Source organism: Pseudophryne corroboree, chromosome 3 (assembly GCF_028390025.1).
Source record: "Pseudophryne corroboree isolate aPseCor3 chromosome 3, aPseCor3.hap2, whole genome shotgun sequence".
Classification (NCBI taxonomy): domain Eukaryota; kingdom Metazoa; phylum Chordata; class Amphibia; order Anura; family Myobatrachidae; genus Pseudophryne; species Pseudophryne corroboree.
In genome coordinates, this window is record NC_086446.1 from 543,968,351 (window position 1) to 543,988,716 (window position 20,366).

General features: G+C 48.7%; 1 protein-coding gene across 2 annotated transcripts in view; it reads left to right on the plus strand.

Annotated features, from left to right (window-relative positions):
• The first annotated feature begins 19,778 nt into the window (after positions 1-19,778).
• Positions 19,779-20,366, plus strand: part of ASPSCR1 (ASPSCR1 tether for SLC2A4, UBX domain containing) — a 212,980-nt gene continuing 212,392 nt past the window's right edge. Inside the window, exon 1 of one of the 2 annotated variants that reach the window (XR_010243940.1) lies at positions 19,779-20,186. Coding sequence is in view for 1 of the 2 variants with exons in the window: in XM_063961227.1 (XP_063817297.1) it covers positions 20,097-20,186 (90 nt within the window). In the remaining variant the exon portion in view is untranslated. The remainder of the gene's footprint in view (positions 20,187-20,366) is intronic. The other variant, XM_063961227.1, reaches the window with a different exon arrangement.

The window sequence follows — 20,366 nt, forward strand, 5'->3', positions numbered from 1 at the left end:
AGACTTTATGGCTTTTAAAGGCACACTAGTCACCTATTGCACTGGCTCAAAGATGATTGCTAAGAAACAGCTGAGACAGGTTCAGGATAATAAAGTCCACACAGGGGTGCATGAGAAAGCTAGTGGCCACGGTTAATAAGAGCTAACCATAGATTAACCCCAGGTTTTAAGACTCTGTGATAGTGTAGGACCTGCATGAAGGTGGGGTACCTTGAAAATCGGTATGCAGGCTTCCGTGCATTGGCCAATCCACCAACTAAACCCCCATCATTTATTTATTGAATTGTTGAGGATAAGTGAGTTTACTTTGGTGAGTGCTGGGTTCTTTGTTTGTATTTATTAGAGCGATGTGGTCATGGGCTACATTCACCCCGCCCTGTGAGTGGTAAGTACAGCTGTGTACCCCGCTTTTGTGGTGGAGAGTGCTGTGTTACATGCACCCCACCCTGTGAGTGGTAAGTGCATAGCTGTGCCCCGCTTCTGGTGTGGTGAGTGCTGTGGTTTTTTCTCTGTGTGTATATATATATATATATATATATATATATAATTTAGTGCTGGGCAAGATAGCACGTTATTAACGCGTTAACGCCATAAGGCAATAATGGTGATAATATTGTTAATGCCATTAACGCTGCTGCTGCGCCGGAAGCATTAATTCATCTGACCCCCTTGATGGAGAAGCCGCTGCATGCCGCCGGAGAAGAGGAAGCCGCCAGCCGCCGTAACCTCTTGAGACTGAGACTCCGGTAAGCTTGTCCACCACAACACACATAGTTAAATGGAAAACAAAATTGCGTGGGGTCCCCCCTCCTAAGCATAACCAGCCTCGGGCTCTTTGAGTCGGTCCTGATTGTAAAAATACAGAGGAAAAATTGCGTAGGGTTCTCCCATATTTAAACAACCAGCACCGGGCTCTGCGCCTGGTCCTGGTTCCAAAAATATGGAAGACAAAAGATGTAGGGGTCCCCCGTATTTTTAAAACCAGCACCGGGCTCCACTAGCCAGAGAGATAATGCCACAGCCGGGGGACACTTTTATATAGGTCCCTGCGGCCGTGGCATTACCCCCCCAACTAGTCACCCCTAGCCGGGGTTCCCTGGAGGAGTGGGAACCCCTTAAATCAAGGCCCCCCCCCCTCCAGCCACCCAAGGGACAGGGGTGAAGCCCGAGGCTGTCCCTCCCATCCGTGGGTGGTGGATGGGAGGCTGATAGCCTTTGTGTAAAAAATAGAATATTGCTTTTTTGTGGTAGAACTACAAGTCCCAGCAAGCCTCCCCCGCAAGCTGGTACTTGGAGAACCACAAGTACTAGCATGCGGGGAAATAACGGGCACGCTGGTACCTGTAGTTCTACTACAAAAAAAATACCCCCCAAAAAACACAACGCACACACCGTGAAAGTACAACTTTATTACATACATGCACACCTACATACACACATACTTACCAATGTTGACACGGAGCCCCTCGGTCCTCTTCTCTAGTAGAATCCACGGGGTAACTGTAAATAAAATATATACTTACAAACAATCCTTGCGTAGTTCTGTCCTCTTCTTTTCCGACGTAATCCATGAACTTGATTAAAATAATAAAACGGAAACCCCGATCCAATCGACTAAAGGGGTTCCATGTTTACATATGGAATCCCTTTTCCCGAATGTTGGGACCCCCCGTGACTTCTATCCCTGAAGATCCCTGTAGCCAATCAGGGAGCGCTACGTCATGGCGTTCTCCTGATTGGCTGTGCACTCCTGCCCTGTCAATCAGGACGAGCGAATTGCCTAGAATGGAGGAGAGCGCTCCTCCATTCTAGTCAATGATGGGAACTTTGCGGTCTGCGGTAGACCGCAAAGTCAATTGGGGTCACTCCTGTGTGTGACCCCAATTGACTTTGCGGTCTACCGCAGACTGCAAAGTTCCCATCATTGACTAGAATGGAGGAGCGCTCCCCTCCATTCTAGGCAGTGCGCTCGTCCTGATTGACAGGGCAGGAGTGCACAGCCAATCAGGAGGGCGCCATGACATAGAGCTCCCTGATTGGCTACAGGGATCTTCAGTGACAGAAGTCACAGAGGGTCCCGACATTCGGGAAAAGGGGTTCCATGTGTAAACATGGAACCCCTTTAGTCCATGGATCGGGTTTCCGTTTTATTACTGTAATCAAGTTCGTGGATTACGTCGGAAAAGAAGAGGACAGAACTACGCAAGGATTGTTTGTGAGTATGATTTTTATTTACAGGTACCCCGTGGATTCTACTGGAGAAGAGGACCGAGGGGCTCCGTGTCAACATAGGTAAGTATGTGTGTATGTAGGTGTGCATGTATGTAATAAAGTTGTACTTTCACGGTGTGTGCGTTGTTTTTTTTTTGTAGTAGAACTACAGGTACCAGCTGGCCCGTTATTTCCCCGCATGCTGGTACTTGTGGTTGTCCAAGTACCAGCTTGCGGGGGAGGCTTGCTGGGACTTGTAGTTCTACCACAAAAAAATAAGAATTTACTTACCGATAATTCTATTTCTCATAGTCCGTAGTGGATGCTGGGGACTCCGTAAGGACCATGGGGAATAGCGGCTCCGCAGGAGACTGGGCACATCTAAAGAAAGCTTTAGGACTAACTGGTGTGCACTGGCTCCTCCCCCTATGACCCTCCTCCAAGCCTCAGTTAGGATACTGTGCCCGGACGAGCGTACACAATAAGGAAGGATTTTGAATCCCGGGTAAGACTCATACCAGCCACACCAATCACACCGTATAACTTGTGATCTGAACCCAGTTAACAGTATGATAACAGAGGAGCCTCTGAAAAGATGGCTCCCAACAATAATAACCCGATTTTTGTAACAATAACTATGTACAAGTATTGCAGACAATCCGCACTTGGGATGGGCGCCCAGCATCCACTACGGACTATGAGAAATAGAATTATCGGTAAGTAAATTCTTATTTTCTCTAACGTCCTAAGTGGATGCTGGGGACTCCGTAAGGACCATGGGGATTATACCAAAGCTCCCAAACGGGCGGGAGAGTGCGGATGACTCTGCAGCACCGAATGAGAGAACTCCAGGTCCTCCTCAGCCAGGGTATCAACTTTGTAGAATTTAGCAAACGTGTTTGCCCCTGACCAAGTAGCTGCTCGGCAAAGTTGTAAAGCCGAGACCCCTCGGGCAGCCGCCCAAGATGAGCCCACTTTCCTTGTGGAACGGGCTTTTACAGATTTTAGCTGTGGCAGGCCTGCCACAGAATGTGCAAGCTGAATTGTACTACAAATCCAACGAGCAATAGTCTGCTTAGAAGCAGGAGCACCCAGCTTGTTGGGTGCATACAGGATAAACAGCGAGTCAGATTTCCTGACTCCAGCCGTCCTGGAAATATTTTCAGGGCCCTGACAACATCCAGCAACTTGGATTCCTCCAAGTCCCTAGTAGCCGCAGGCACCACAATAGGAGTCCTCAATTCCGCCCTGTCCGAATGGAAAATCAGATAAGGGCTTTTACAGGATAAAGCCGCCAATTCTGACACGCGTCTGGCCCAGGCCAGGGCCAACAGCATGACCACTTTCCATGTGAGATATTTTAACTCCACAGATTTAAGTGGTTCAAACCAATGTGACTTTTGGAACCCAAACTACATTGAGATCCCAAATTGCCACTGGAGGCACAAAAGGAGGCTGTATATGCAGTACCCCTTTTACAAACGTCTAAACTTCAGGGACTGAAGCTAGTTCTTTTTTGGAAGGAAATTGACAGGGCCGAAATCTGAACCTTAATGGACCCCAATTTCAGGCCCATAGACACTCCTGTTTGCAGGAAATGTAGGAATCGACCCAGTTGAATTTCCTCCGTCGGGCCTTACTGGCCTCGCACTACGCAACATATTTTCGCCAATTGCGGTGATAATGTTTTTGCGGTTACATCCTTCCTGGCTTTAGATCAGGATATGGATGACTTCATCCGGAATGCCTTTTTTCCTTCAGGATCCGGTGTTCAACCGGCATGCCGTCAAACGCAGCCGCGGTAAGTCTTGGAACAGACAGGGTCCTTGCTGGAGCAGGTCCCTTCTTAGAGTTAGAGGCCACGGATCCTCCGTGAGCATCTCTTGAAGTTCCGGTTACCAAGTCCTTCTTGGCCAATCCGGAGCCACGAATATAGTGCTTTCTCCTCTCCATCTTATCAATCTCAGTACCTTGGGTATGAGAGGCAGAGGAGGGAACACATACACTGACTGGTACACCCACGGTGTTACCAGAGCGTCTACAACTATTGCCTGAGGGTCTCTTGACCTGGCGCAATACCTGTCGAGTTTTTTAATCATGTGGACGACTTCTGGGTGAAGTCCCCACTCTCCCGGGTGGAGGTCGTGCTGAGGAAGTCTGCTTCCCAGTTGTCCACTCCCGGAATGAATACTGTTGACAGTGCTATCACATGATTTTCCGCCCAGCGAAGAATCCCTGCAGCTTCTGCCATTGCCCTCCTGCTTCTTGTGCCACCCTGTCTGTTTACGTGGGTGACTGCCATGATGTTGTCCGACTGGATCAACACCGGCTGACCTTGAAGCAGAGGTCTTGCTAAGCTTAGAGCATTGTAAATGGCCCTTAGCTTCAGGATATTTATGTGAAGTGATGTATCCAGGCTTGACCCTAAGCCCTGGATATTCCTTCCCTGTGTGACTGCTCCCCAGCCTCGCAGGCTGGCATCCGTGGTCACCAGGACCCAGTCCTGAATGCCGAATCTGCGGCCCTCTAGAAGATGAGCACTCTGCAACCACCACAGGATGGATACCCTTGTCCTTGGTGACAGGGTTATCCACTGATGCATCTGAAAATGCGACCCGGACCATTTGTCCAGTAGGTTCCACTGGAAAGTTCTTGCGTGGAATCTAACGAATGGGATTGCTTCGTAGGAAGCCACCATTTTTACCCAGAACCCTTGTGCATTGATGCACTGAGACTTGGTTCGGTTTTAGGAGGTTCCTGACTAGCTCGGATAACTCCCTGGCTTTCTCTTCCGGGAGAAACACCTTTTTTCTGGACTGTGTCCAGGAACATCCCTAGGAAACAGAAGACAAGTCGTCGGAACCAGCTGCGATTTTGGAATATTGAGAATCCAATCGTGCTGCCGCAACACTACCTGAGATAGTGCTACACCGACTTCCAACTGTTCCCTGGATCTTACCCTTATCAGGGAATCGTCCAAGTAAGGGATAACTAAAATTCCCTTCCTTCGAAGGGATATCATTTCGGCCATTACCTTGGTAAAGACCCGGGGTGCCGTGGACCATCCCTACGGCAGCGTCTGAACTGATAGTGACAGTTCTGTACCATAACCTGAGGTACCCTTGGTGAGAAGGGTAAATTTTGACATGAAGGTAAGCATCCTTGATGTCCCGAGACATCATGTAGTCCCCTTCTTCCAGGTTCGCAATCACTGCTCTGAGTGACTCAATCTTGAATTTGAACCTCTGTATGTAAGTGTTCAAAGATTTTAGATTTTAGATTTAGATTTAGAATCGGTCTCACCGAGCCGTCTGGCTTCGGTACCACAATAGTGTGGAATAATACCCCGTTCCCTGTTGCAGGAGGGGTACCTTGATTATCACCTGCTGGGAATACAGCTTGTAAATGGCTTCCAAAACTGCCTCCCTGTCAGAGGGAGACGTCGGTAAAGCCGACTTTTGGAAACGGCGAGGGGGAGACGTCTCGAATTCCAATATGTACCCTTGAGATATTACCTGAAGGATCCAGGGGTCTACTTGCGAGTGAGCCCACTGCGCACTGAAATTCATTGAGAACGGGCCCCCACCGTGCCTGAGCTTGTAAGGCCCTAGCGTCATACTGAGGGCTTGGCAGAGGCGGGAAAGGGTTTCTGTTCCTGGGAACTGGCTAATCTCTTCAGCCTTTTTCCTCTCCCTCTGTCACGAGCAGAAAAGAGGAACCTTTTGTCCGCTTGCCAACAAAGGACTGCGCCTGATAATACGGCGTCTTATTTTGAGAGGCGACCTGGGGTACAAACGTGGATTTCCCAGTTGTTGCTGTGGCCACCAGGTCTAAAAGACCGACCCCAAATGTCCCTTTTCAAAGGCAATACTTCCAAATGCCGTTTGGAATCCGCATCACCTAACCATTTTACTGGTAGAATTGGACAACGCACTTATACTTGATGCCAGTCGGCAAATATTCCGCTGTGCATCATGCATATATAGAAATGCATCTTTTAAATGCTCTATAGGCAATAATATACTATCCTTATCTAGGATATCAATATTTCCATTCAGGGAATCCGACCATGCCAACACAGCACTGCACCTCCAGGCTGAGGCGATTGCTGGTCGCAGTATAACACCAGTATGTGTGTGAATACATTTTTGGATACCCTCCTGTTTTCTATCAGCAGGATCCTTAAGGGCGGCCATCTCATGAGAGGGTAGAGCCCTTGTTCTTACAAGCGTGTGAGCGCCTTATCCCCCCTAGGGGGTGTTTCCCAACGCACCCTAACCTCTGGCGGGAAAGGGTATACACCAATACTTTTTAAGAAATTATCAATTGTTATCGGGGGGAAACCCACGCATCATCACACACCTCATTTTATTTCTCAGATTCAGGAAAACTACAGGTAGTTTTTCCCTCACCGAACATAATACCCCTTTTTGGTGGTACTCGTATTATCAGAAATGTATAAAACATTTTCCATTGTCTCAATCATGTAACGTGTGGCCCTACTGGAAATCACGGTTGTCTCTTCACCGTCGACACAGGAGTCAGTATCCGTGTCGGCGTCTGTATCTGCCATCTGAGGTAACGGGCGCTTTAGAGCCCCTGACGGCCTATGAGACGTCTGGACAGGCACAAGCTGAGTAGCCGGCTGTCTCATGTCAACCGCTGTTTTTTTATACAGAGCTGACACTGTCACGTAATTTTCAACAGTACATCCACTCAGGTGTCGACCCCCTAGGTGGTGACATCACTGTTACAGACACTCTGCTCCGTCTCCACATCATTTTTCTCCTCATACATGTCGACACAAACGTACCGACACACAGCACACACACAGGGAATGCTCTGATAGAGGACAGGACCCCACTAGCCCTTTGGGGAGACAGAGGGAGAGTATGCCAGCACACACCAGAGCGCTATATATATATATACAGGGATAACCTTATATAAGTGTTTTTCCCCTTATAGCTGCTGTATGTTTTAATACTGCGCCTAATTAGTGCCCCCCTCTCTTTTTTTAACCCTTTCTGTAGTGTAGTGACTGCAGGGAAGAGCCAGGGAGCTTCCCTCCAACTGAGCTGTGAGGGAAAATGGCGCCAGTGTGCTGAGGAGATAGGCTCCGCCCCCTTTTCGGCGGCCTTATCTCCCGTTTTTCTGTATATTCTGGCAGGGGTTAAATGCATCCATATAGCCCAGGAGCTATATGTGATGTATTTTTTGCCATGTAAGGTATTTTTATCATGTTTTATTGCGTCTCAGGGCGCCCCCCCCCAGCGCCCTGCACCCTCAGTGACCGGAGTATGAAGTGTGCTGAGAGCAATGGCGCACAGCTGCAGTGCTGTGCGCTACCTTATTGAAGACAGGAACGTCTTCTGCCGCCGATTTTTCCGGACCTCTTCGCTCTTCTGGCTCTGTAAGGGGGCCGGCGGCGCGGCTCCGGGACCCATCCAGGCTGGGCCTGTGATCGTCCCTCTGGAGCTAATGTCCAGTAGCCAAGAAGCCCAATCCACTCTGCACGCAGGTGAGTTCGCTTCTTCTCCCCTTAGTCCCTCGATGCAGTGAGCCTGTTGCCAGCAGGTCTCACTGAAAATAACAAACCTAAACTAAAACTTTCACTAAGAAGCTCAGGAGAGCCCCTAGTGTGCACCCTTCTCGTCGGGCACAGAAATCTAACTGAGGCTTGGAGGAGGGTCATAGGGGGAGGAGCCAGTGCAAACCAGTTAGTCCTAAAGCTTTCTTTAGATGTGCCCAGTCTCCTGCGGAGCCGCTATTCCCCATGGTCCTTACGGAGTCCCCAGCATCCACTTAGGACGTTAGAGAAAACAATATTCTATTTTTTACACAAAGGCTATCTGCCTCCCATCCACTGCCCACGGATCGGGGGGACAGCCTCGGGCTTCACCCCTGGCCCTTGGGTGGCTGGAGGGGGTCAACCCCTTGATTGAAGGGGTTCCCACTCCTCCAGGGAACCCCGGCCAGGGGTGACCAGTTGGGGGGAATAATGCCACGGCCGCAGAGACCTATATAAAAGTGTCCCCTGGCTGTGGCATTATCTCTCTGGCTAGTGGAGCCCGGTGCTGGTTTTAAAAATACGGGGGACCCCTACATCTTTTGTCTCCCATATTTTTGGAACCAGGACCAGGCGCAGAGCCCGGTGCTGGTTGTTTAAATATGGGGGAACCCTACGCAATTTTCCCCCTGTATTTTTACAACCAGGACCGGCTCAAAGAGCCCGAGGCTGGATATGCTTAGGAGGGGGGACCCCACGCAATTTTTTTATTTATTTAACTGTGTGTGATGTCCACAGGGCTATTGTCTGCTGCTAGTGAATTTGCCTTTGGACCAGTCCCCCTAGCACCCTAATCCAGCCCATCAGATGTATCTGATATTATGTGTACCTTACCTTTATATGTTGTTGTTAATTAAGTGAATTGTTGTGTTAATAAAATACAATATATACCCTCACGGACAGCATTTCTTATAATTTTTTTTTTCATTAGCTGCCATAACCGCTTGCGGTGGAAGCCGCTGTATCCACACGCTGCCAGACTCGCTTGCGTTGGAAGACGCTGGACCTGGAAGTTGCCAGCCACCAGATTGTGCTGTGATTCAGGGAGACTGGGCAGACTACCTCTTGGACACTCAGCCTAGGGACACGAGATCTCCCACACACCTGGGTACGTGCACTTGGGGTTCTATCAGGAAAGGAAATATAATACAGTGACAGTGGTCTGCCAGATTTATGTACATTGGGGCTGATATTGCTTATATTAACAGGAGAGTTAGTGGATGGGATTGGAAGCTTTGGGCCTTCTTCATTCATTAAGGTCTCCTCGCTGAGCTATTATACCCCCATTTATTGCTGGGGTGCCTAATCTGCTGTAAAAAAAATAAAAAACAGGTTTTTTTTTATTTATAAATTTTATTTTATTTATTTAAAAAAAAAAAAATCACAGAAAATGGAGAAAGGAACCGAAATCTTACATGGACATTTTCATTTTAAATCTCTACCAGATGGCACAGTTGATAAAACCAAAGTTATTTGTAAACACTGCAAAGCTGAATTTTCTTATCACCGGAGTACTTCGAGTATGAAGTATCACTTAAATGGAATACACACCGTTGATGCCAGCAACTCACCCACCCAAACAAACAGTGGAGGGAAGCTTCGGCAGACTACGTTGGATACAGCGTATGGGAGAAGTATAGATAAACAAAAGCAAGAAAAGCTAACAAATAACATAGCAAAGTGGATAGCTACAAAGTGCAGGCCAATTAGTATTGTCGAAGATGTCGGTCTGAGGAACGTTCTTAGGATCGCAACAAATGAGAGCACGTATGAGCCTCCCTCAAGACGTGCCATCACAAGAAGAATACATGACTTGTATGAAAAGGAGAGGACTACAAAAGCGATGGCGTTACAATGTGCACCACATGTTGCTCTCACTGGAGATTACTGGACATCGCTGGGTAACCATAATTACCTCAGAGTTACAGTGCATTATATTGATGAACAGTGGGAGCTACAGTCACATGCTCTGACTGTAATGAAAACAGAAGAGAGACATTTTGCTGAAACGTGCGCAGAACATTTTATTCATGTTGCACAGGAGTGGAACATTTCAGATAAAGTCAGCACACTTAGCACAGATAGTGCAAGAAATATGATTGCTGCTGCAAGACACCTGCCTTTTGAACATGTCCCCTGCACTGCGCAGTCTCCAGTGTTCTGTCACAGTATCTCTGCACAACAGTGCGTTTGACAATGTCCTGGCCAAATGCAGAAAAGTTGTAAGCCACTTTAAACACAGTCCAGCAAGTGCTGCAGAATTAGAAAAACAACAAATTCAACATAGACAAAAGTCGCTTATACAAGATATTCCAACCAGATGGAATTCGACTCTGGACATGATAAAAAGTGTCTGTAGAAATGAACAGCCACTGAGGGATGTCCTCACCACACACAACACCAAGATTGCCATGCCAACTGCAGCTGAAATGGACAAACTGCAGAGGTTGGAAACGCTACTGGAGCCCTGCAGGTATATTTTACGTACGTAATATATTTAATTTTTCCACTGTCCTGTCTGTAAAAAATATAGCATGAATGGGATGTAGTTAGGTAGGTTTAGGCACTTACTGGTGGTGGGTAGGGAGCAGGGAGGGTTATGGTTAGTAGGGAGCAGGGAGGGTTAGGGTTAGTAGGGAGCAGGGAGGGTTATGGTTAGTAGGGAGCAGGGAGGGTTAGGGTTAGTAGGGAGCAGGGAGGGTTAGGGTTGGGCTACATGGAGGGAGAGTTAGGGTTAGGCACCACCAGCGGACTTTTAGGGTTAGGCACTATGCAGGGAGGGTTAAGGGTAGGGAGGGTTAGTATACTTACTGGGGACTTTTGGGTATCTGGATTCCAGGATGCCGCTGTCGGTCTTCTGACCACCAGCATTCTCCCGTACCCAAAGAAATGGGTTTGATTTTTTTTTTTTTGCTTTTGCAGGTATGTGACTGAACTTCTGTGGGGAGAAAAGTATGTTTCATGCTCTGTGGTTCTGCCTGAATTTTGCCATCTCTCTCGGGTCATGGAGAGTTCAGATGATGACCCTGCCTACGTGGTCAAATTTAAGTCTACATTCAGAACAGACCTGGAGACACGCAAAGAAAATGCCAACATTGCATATCTGAAGATTGCTACCGCATTGGACCCTAGATTCAAGGACCTCAAGTGTATACCCAGAGCTGAGATGAGTGAGGTGTGGGCCTTAGTCACCAACTTACTAAAGGAACAGAGGTTTGTTGCAGAGTAACCTGTGGAAGCAACATCGGAAGCAACATCAGAGCCACCAAATGAAAAGTTAGCCCTATTGGCTGCTTCATCAGAGTCTGATTCTGAACAGGAGGAAGATTCAGTTGAGAACAGTGTGCGTCGATTCAGAGCGGAGCCTACCATCAGTACAGAGTCCTGTCCATTAGAGTGGTGGTCCAAACATGCAGGCTCACACAGCAGGCTGGCCTCCATTGCACAGAAGTACTTGGCCACACCTGCAACATCAGTGCCCTGTGAAAACGAGTTTTATGGTAAGAACTTACCTCTGTTAAAACTCTTTCTGCGAGGTACACTGGGCTCCACAAGGATCCACATAGGGGTGTAGAGTAGGATCTTGATTCGAGGCACCAACAGGCTCAAAAGCTTTGACTGTTCCCAAGATGCATTGCGCCGCCTCCTCTATAACCCCGCCTCTCTGCACAGGAGCTCAGTTTTTAGTTAACCAGCCCAATGCAGTAGCAGGAAAAGAAACGACAACGGTTAGTAGCCACATACACCACACTCTCACGACAGGAGAAGAGTTAGCGGCTAATGCCATACCAACCCAAAGAAGCTAAGTGCGTCAGGGTGGGCGCCTTGTGGAGCCCAGTGTACCTCGCAGAAAGAGTTTTAACAAAAGTAAGTTCTTACCATAAAACTTGTTTTCTGCTGTGGGGTACACTGGGCTCCACAAGGATAGACATTGGGGATGTCCTAAAGCAGTTCCTTATGGGAGGGGACGCACTGTAGTGGGCACAAAAACCCGGCGTCCAAAGGAAGCATCCTGGGAAGCGGCAGTATCGAAGGCATAGAACCTTATGAACGTGTTCACGGAGGACCATGTAGCCTCCTTGCACAATTGTTCAAGGGTCGCCCAAGAAGGTCCAACAGACCGAGTAGAATGGGCCGTAATGTGAGCAGGAGCTGACAGACCAGCCCTCACATAAGCATGTGCAATCACCATTCTAATCCATCTGGCCAAAGTCTGCTTGTGAGCAGGCCAGCCCCGTTTGTGAAACCCAAACAGAATAAAGAGAGAATCAGATTTCCTAACAGAAGCAGTTCTCTTCACATAGGGGGGTCATTCCGAGTTGTTCGCTCGGTAAATTTTTTCGCATCGCAGCGATTTTCCGCTTAGTGCGCATGCGCAATGTCCGCACTGCGACTGCGCCAAGTAAATTTGCTATGCAGTTAGGAATTTTACTCACGGTTTTTTCTTCGATCTGGTGATCGTAATGTGATTGACAGGAAGTGGGTGTTTCTGGGCGGAAACTGGCCGTTTTATGGGTGTGTGCGAAAAAACGCTACCGTTTCTGGGAAAAACGTGGGAGTGGCTGGAGAAACGGAGGAGTGTCTGGGCGAACGCTGGGTGTGTTTATGACGTCAAACCAGGAACGACAAGCACTGAACTGATCGCAGATGCCGAGTAAGTCTCGAGCTACTCAGAAACTGCACAGAGATGTCTTTTCGCTATATTGCGAATCTTTCGTTCGCAATTTTAAGAAGCTAAGATTCACTCCCAGTAGGCGGCGGCTTAGCGTGTGTAAAGCTGCTAAAAGCAGCTTGCGAGCGAACAACTCGGAATGACCCCCATAGATACGGAGAGCCCGTACCACATACAAAGACCGCTCTTTGGGAGACAGATCAGGAGGGACAAAGGCCGGTACCACAATCTCCTGATTAAGGTGGAACGAAGAAACCACCTTAGGCAAATAACCGGGACGAGTCCTAAGAACCGCCCGGTCACGGTGAAATATCAGATATGGGGAACTACAAGACAAGGCATCCAAATCCGACACTCTTCTAGCTGAAGCAATAGCCAGCAGAAACACCACCTTAAGGGAAAGCCACTTAAGATCAGCTGAACCAAGAGGTTCAAACGGAGACTCTTGTAAAGCCTCCAAAACCACCGACAAGTCCCAAGGAGCCACAGGCGGGACATAGGGAGGTTGGATGCGCAACACACCCTGAGTAAAGGTATGCACATCAGGTAAGGTCGCAATCTTTCTCTGAAACCACACCGACAAGGCAGATATTTGAACCTTAAGGAAGGCCAGATGCAGGCCTACGTCCAGGCCCTGCTGAAGAAAGGCCAACAACTTGGCTATACTAAACTTGGAAGCGTCATAATTGTTAGATGTGCACCAAACAAAGTAAGAATGCCAGACCCTATAGTAAATCCGGGCAGAAGCCGGTTTCCGGGCCCGCAACATAGTTTGAATGACCGCCTCAGAAAACCCTTTAGCCCTCAAGACGGAAGCTTCAAGAGCCACGCCGTCAAAGACAGCCGGGCTAGGTCCTGGTAGACACAGGGGCCCTGAACGAGGAGGTCTGGGCGTTGTGGAAGTAGAAGTGGACGCTCTGACGATAGGCCCTGCAGGTCTGAGAACCAGTGCTGTCTGTGCCACGCTGGTTCTATGAGAAGCAGAATACCTCTTTCTTGCTTGAACTTCCGAATTACCCTGGGCAGGAGTGACACCGGAGGGAACACGTACGGCAGCCAAAACGTCCACGGCACCGCCAGCGCATCCACGAATGCTGCTTGAGGATCCCTTGTCCTTGCTCCGAAGACCGGAACCTTGTGATTGTGTCGAGACGCCATCAGATCTACGTCTGGAAGACCCCACTTTTCCACTAGGCGTTGAAACACTTCTGGATGGAGGCCCCACTCTCCGGCGTATACGTCCTGACGACTGACAAAGTCCACTTCCCAATTCAGGACCCCGGGAATGAATATTGCCGATATGGCCGGTAGATGGCATTCCGCACATTGTAGAATACGTGAGACTTCCTTCATTGCCAAACGACTTCGAGTGCCGCCTTGATGATTTATGTAAGCCACTGTGGTGGCGTTGTCCGACTGTACTTGAACAGGACGGTTCTGAATTAAATGCTGGGCCAGGTTCAACGCATTGAAGACCGTCCGCAATTCCAGAATGTTGATCGAGAGGAGAGATCCCTCCTTGGTCCACCGACCCTGAAGGGAGTGTTGCTCCAGCACCGCGCCCCAACCTCTTAGACTGGCATCTGTCATCAACAGGACCTAGTCGGATATCCAGAAGGGACGGCCCCTGCACAATCGTTGGCCCTGGATCCACCAGTGCAGCGACAGACGGACCTCCGGAGTCAATGAGATCATGTGAGACCTGATCCGGTGAGGCAGGCCATCCCACTTGCCTAGAATCAGCCTCTGGAGGGGGCGAGAATGGAATTGAGCATACTCCACCATGTCGAATGCTGGTACCATGAGGCCCAGCACCTGCATCGCCGAATGTATCGACACTTGTGGACGAGAAAGGAAACAACGAATCCTGTCCTGAAGCTTCGGGACTTTCTCCTGAGACAAGAACAACCGCTGGTTGTGAGTGTCCAATAGCGCTCCCAGGTGCACCATGCTCTGAGCAGGGACCAGGGAGGATTTTTTCCAGTTGATGAACCACCCGTGGGCTTGTAGAAACCGGACAGTCATATCCAGATGACGTAGGAGAAGTTCTGGGGAATTTGACAGGATTAACAAGTCGTCCAGATACGGCAGGATCCTAACCCCTTGACGGCGGAGTACCACCGTCAGCACCGCCATAACTTTGGTGATGACTCGCGCAGCCGTAGTTAAACCAAAAGATAACGCCCGAAACTAGTAATGGAGGTTGCCAATCGCAAACCTCAGGTATTGCTGATGTGACACTGCTATAGGAATATGCAGGTAAGCATCCTGTATGTCCAGGGAGACCATGTAATCCCCAGGTTCCAAGGCCAGAACTATAGAGCGAAGGGTTTCCATACGGAACTTGGAGACTTTCACAAACTTGTTCAATGCCTTGAGATTGAGAATGGGCCGAGAGGACCCATTCGGTTTCGGGACTAGAAACAGCGGAGAATAGTACCCTCGGCCCCTCTGAGCAAGAGGCACTTGTACTACGACTCCTGTATCCAGGAGAGTCTGTACCACCGAATGTAGAGTGTTTGCCTTTGTCGGGTCCAACGGGACGTCTGTCAGGCAAAATCGATGAGGGGGACAGTTTTCGAAGGCTATGGCGTAACCTCGAGTGACGACTTCCCGTACCCAGGCATCTGAAGTGGTCTTCAACCATTCCTGGGTATACCCTAGAAGCCGGCCCCCCACCCTGGGATCCCCCAGGGGGAGGCTCGCTCCGTCATGCGGCAGGCTTATCCGTCTTGGAAGCTGGCTGACGGGCAGCCTAGGCTCTTTTGGGCTTCGGCTTACCAGGTTTGGAAGTGCGGGCCTGCTTGTTGTACGCCTGACCTTTTGCTTTACCTGAAGGACGAAAGGGGCGAAAGGAAGTACCTTTAGCCTTCGACACAGAAGGAGCGGTACTTGGCAGACAGGCAGTTTTGACAGTAGCCAAGTCAGCCACTATCTTATTTAAGTCCTCCCCAAACAGAATATCTCCCTTGAAAGGGAGTACCTCCAGGGTTTTTCTAGAGTCCAGATCCACAGACCAGGATCTCAGCCACAATATCCGGCGAGCCAGGACTGACGAAGTAGAGGCCTTGGCTGCTAGAATACCGGCATCAGAAGTCACCTCTTTAATATAGTGAGAAGCTGTGACAATATATGACAAGCATTGTCTAGCATGGTCAGATGAGATTTCAGCTTCCAACTTTAAGGCCCATGCTTCAATAGCCTCTGCAGCCCATGTTGCTGCAATAGTGGGCCTTTGTGCAGCACCCGTGAGGGTGTAAATCGCTTTCAGACAACCCTCCACACGTTTATCCATAGGCTCTTTTAGAGACGTGACGGTAGTGACAGGTAGAGCTGAGGAAACCACCATCCTAGCCACATGTGAGTCTACTGGAAGAGGCGTTTCCCAGTTTTTAGACAGCTCTGGCACGAGGGGATAGCAAGCCAGCATCTTCTTTTGAGACACAAACTTCTTTCCCGGGTTTCCCCAGGGTTCCTGACGTATATCCACTAGGTGTTCAGAGTGAGGTAAAACTTGTTTAACCACCTTCTGATGCTTGAACCTATCTGGTTTCTTAGGAGGGACGGATGGCTCGGGATCATCCGTAATCTGTAAAATAAACTTAATAGTTTCCAAAAGATCAGGAACATCCACATGTGAACTACGCTCCCCATCAGCAGTATCTGTGTCAGAATCTGTGGGGTCAGTGTAAGCGCCATCTTCATCAGACGAGGTGTCAGTGACAGCAGTGGACTGTGAGGAGATAAGAGCTCGCTTAGAGGACCCCTTGGTCTTAGGCGAGCGAGGGTCAGACTTTTTAGTAGTCAAGGACTGGTTCAACTTCTTCAATTGAGCAGACAAATTATCCACCCACGGCGGGTTAGCTGTGGGGACCACATACGGTTGCACCGGCATAGGAGGTCTCATAGGGGGTGTTAGTTTAGTAACTAGCGTATGTAGAAGCGTGGAGAAAGTAGCCCACGGTGGGTCATTATGTACCCCGGTTGCCACAGTACCACTGGGGGGCAAGGAGCCCCCAGAACCAGAGCCCACAGCTGCTATAGTCTCCTCATAGGGATCTGTGGCTTCAGCAACACCGGCAGTGTGTTCAGCCTCAGAACCGTTACCTTCAGAACAGACATGATATAACTTGCAGTATCAGGTAACACAGTACAATTGTCAGCAGCACAATGGGGGTCATTCCGAGTTGTTCGCTCGCAAGCTGCTTTTAGCAGCTTTGCACACGCTAAGCCGCCGCCTACTGGGAGTGAATCTTAGCTTATCAAAATTGCGAACGAAAGATTCGCAATATTGCGAAAAGACTTCTCTGTGCAGTTTCTGAGTAGCTCGAGACTTACTCTGCCAGTGCGATCAGTTCAGTGCTTGTCGTTCCTGGTTTGATGTCACAAACACACCCAGCGTTCGCTCAGACACTCCTCCGTTTCTCCAGCCACTCCCGCGTTTTTCCCAGAAACGGTAGCGTTTTTTCACACACTCCCATAAAACGGCCAGTTTCCGCCCAGAAACACCCACTTCCTGTCAATCACACTACGATCACCAGAACGAAGAAAAAACCTTGTAATGCCGTGAGTAAAATTCCTAACTGCATAGCAAATTTACTTGGTGCAGTCGCACTGCGGACATTGCGCATGCGCATTAGCGACTAATCGCTCCGTTGCGAGAAAAAAATAACGAGCGAACAACTCGGAATGACCCCCAATATCTCTTGCCCATACCCCTGCACAGTGTAGTCAGCACAAGCAGAGATACAGGAGAGATATGGTGACTAAAATCACAGAGAAAAATACGTATTAAGGTATATCTTGTGAAAATCCTATATAATTATAAAACCTGACGCACCAAGCCACCTCAGGTTATAGAATATAGGGATAGCAAGTTGAGTGAGAGACACGAAATGGAAACCACTCAGCAAGCTAATGCACACACATATAGTCACAGTTATACAATGCAGAGGTTATTACTAACAATAATACTGCACTGGACCAGCTTATATATATATATAGCTATGTAGTCAGTAGATATAACACTGCACAGTAAGAACTGGATGTATATCACAGGGTACTTGTACCAGAGAACCCTAACTAAATACACTCTTTCTTAACTAACACTGTCTAATTGACATGTCGAATACTTAAGTGTCATGTAAAGTCACAGCGCTGACAACCAGGCGGCTTTACAAAGAAGGATTTGCCCAAGCAGTCCCAGGAACAGTGTAGCTGAGAGAAATGGCGCCCAAACACTGACAGGGAGTGAGGGAGAGATAGATATGCAGCTCCAGGGTGGGAACATTTACTGGAAATGGCACCCTGGGGCTGGGGGGAGGGGCTCCAGGTCTAAGCCTTATCCCCTCTGCTGGCAAAACCACCTGGTACTGTGGGCTACATACAAAAAGGTTTTAAGAGAAAACCTGACCTGCACCCATGCCCTGGTGATCTAGTGGGATCGCCTGTACTGCCACAGAGTCCACCGCCAGTGCGGCCGCGCCAGATTGCGATAAACTACGGATACCGCGAGCGGGACCCACTCACCACCTCCCGAAGCGCGGCCACGCGATCCCGGAGAGCTACCGTCATGTGTGCCTGACCAGAAGAAAACCGGAGCCTCCTGCTGTAGGCACCCGGCAACCAGGGCGCGGGAGTGTACAGCGCCGCTGGGGAGAGATGGAGCTGCAGCAGTGAATGTCACTAGACATGTACACACAGCTGCAGCCCTTGAAGTCTTCACTTTTCTTCTTAAAAAAGCTCTTCTTAGGGCTGCCTGGAGCAGCCCCTCTGTTATGTGCCTGCTATCTGCAGCACCAACTACAAAATTGAGCTCCTGTGCAGGGAGGCGGGGTTATAGAGGAGGCGGCGCTACGCATCTTGGGAACAGTCAAAGCTTTTGAGCCTGTTGGTGCCTCGGATCAAGATCCTACTCTACACCCCTATGTCTATCCTTGTGGAGCCCAGTGTACCCCGCAGCAGAAAGGTTGTTTTCTCTTGCTGGTCATATTGTACAGAAGAAGAGTTTCTTTATCATCTGAAAATGTAAATAACCTTGTGTGTCTAAAGGCCAGTACTCACGGCCCGATTTGGGAGAGATGTGTGCTGAGCGAACCGCTCAGCACACATCTCTCCCGCCGCTCAGCACAGCGCGATGTGTGCTGAGCGTGCAGGGGGGGAGGCCGCTCATTTCACCCAGCGGGTGAAATGAGCGACCTGCTATATTGGCCTGCATGCAGGCCAATCTAGCAGCAGCGATAGCGATGCGCGGGGCTGCGCATCACTATCGCTGTGAGGGGTACACACGGAGTGATTACTGCTTAGAATCTAAACAATCTAGTCAGATTGAATAGATTTTAAGCAGCGATCGCTCCGTGAGTACCCCCCTTTAGCAACTGGCTTGGTGCAGAGGAGTAAATAGGTTACACACCTAAAATATATCTGTCCAATCTGGTGGGAACAAAAATCTGGGAAAGAAAACAAAAGAAAACAGATTTAGATTCTCAGAAAATATATTTTATTTGTAATTTTAATTTTTAACGTTTTTTAAATGCTACTGTGTTAAGGGAAAACAGCAAAGTGCAAACCAATTGTTATTGTTATTGCACTGTTGTTCAATGTTATTGCACTGTTGTTCATATAGAAGTACTAAAAGTACGCAATACACCACTTTTGAATTCATTATTGACTTTAGTCGGCTAACAATACGATTAATCGCTACTAATCGCAGGAAATCCTGCGATTAATTGCGATTAAAAATTTTAATCGTTGCCCAGCACTAATAAAATTTGAACTTGCCATTAAGTTATCCTGCATGCATATTTATGGCCATTATGAAATTCCACAGCTGTTTATAAGTACCACTGTATGAGGCAGAGTAAAGTGCTTTATAAAACAAACCCCAAAGACTAACATTTTGGGGTGAATTCAATTGTTGGGTGTCTGTTTTTTTCCTGTCTATTAGATAGGAAAAAACAGACGCCCAGCTGACTTTTCAAACAATTATGGGGGTAATTCTGAGTTGATCGCAGCAGGAACTTTGTTAGCAGTTGGGCAAAACCATGTGCACTGCAGGGGAGGCAGATATAACATGTGCAGGGAGAGTTAAATTTGGGTGGGTTATTTTGTTTCTGTGCAGGGTAAATACTGGCTGCTTTATTTTTACACTGCAATTTAGATTGCAGATTGAACACACCACACCCAAATCTGTCTCTGCACATGTTATATCTGCCTCCCCTGCAGTGCACATGGTTTTGCCCAACTGCTAACAAAATTCCTGCTGCGATCAACTTGGAATTACCTCCAATGTTCGAGAGTGACAATATTATGATCCAAGCTTTAGCTGCTTATCACTTGTGTCCCTGAAAGCATTTGGAGCCTCTGCCCCATTACAAATACAGTGCAATAGACTGCAGCACTACAGGACACCCACTGCACATGGCCATAAATAAATGTTATGCTGCCTATAGGTAAATGCGTACAGACACCAGGGACGTCTCTGGGGCCGCGCACACCAGGGAATGACGCCGGCAACTCTCTGGTTCCACTCCTCATCACTCCCTCTCTCTTACACCACCGCAGCTACCACAGCACTCACAGCGAGGATTTGTGAGCGGTTTATTGTCTCAATAAAGTTGATTGAAAGGTTTCGCTACGTCAGGCAATATGGCAGCCAGCGGCCCCGGGGTGTCTGTTTTGGCCCCCAACGGGCGGCGGCAGAATGTAAGGGTGACACCTGGGACCCCTCTATTGCAGGTAAGCCCCGGCCCCCGACCACAGAGATGATGAGGCCGATTTGTCCGGTAACCCACACCACTGCCGGGCTGCCTGTATGCACCTGGTTGGGAGGGGGGCCACAGAGGTCTCTGCTTAGGTAACGTGGGTGCATACACTGTTGACGGACTATAAGTATTAGCGTGCCGTGCTTGAATGTGG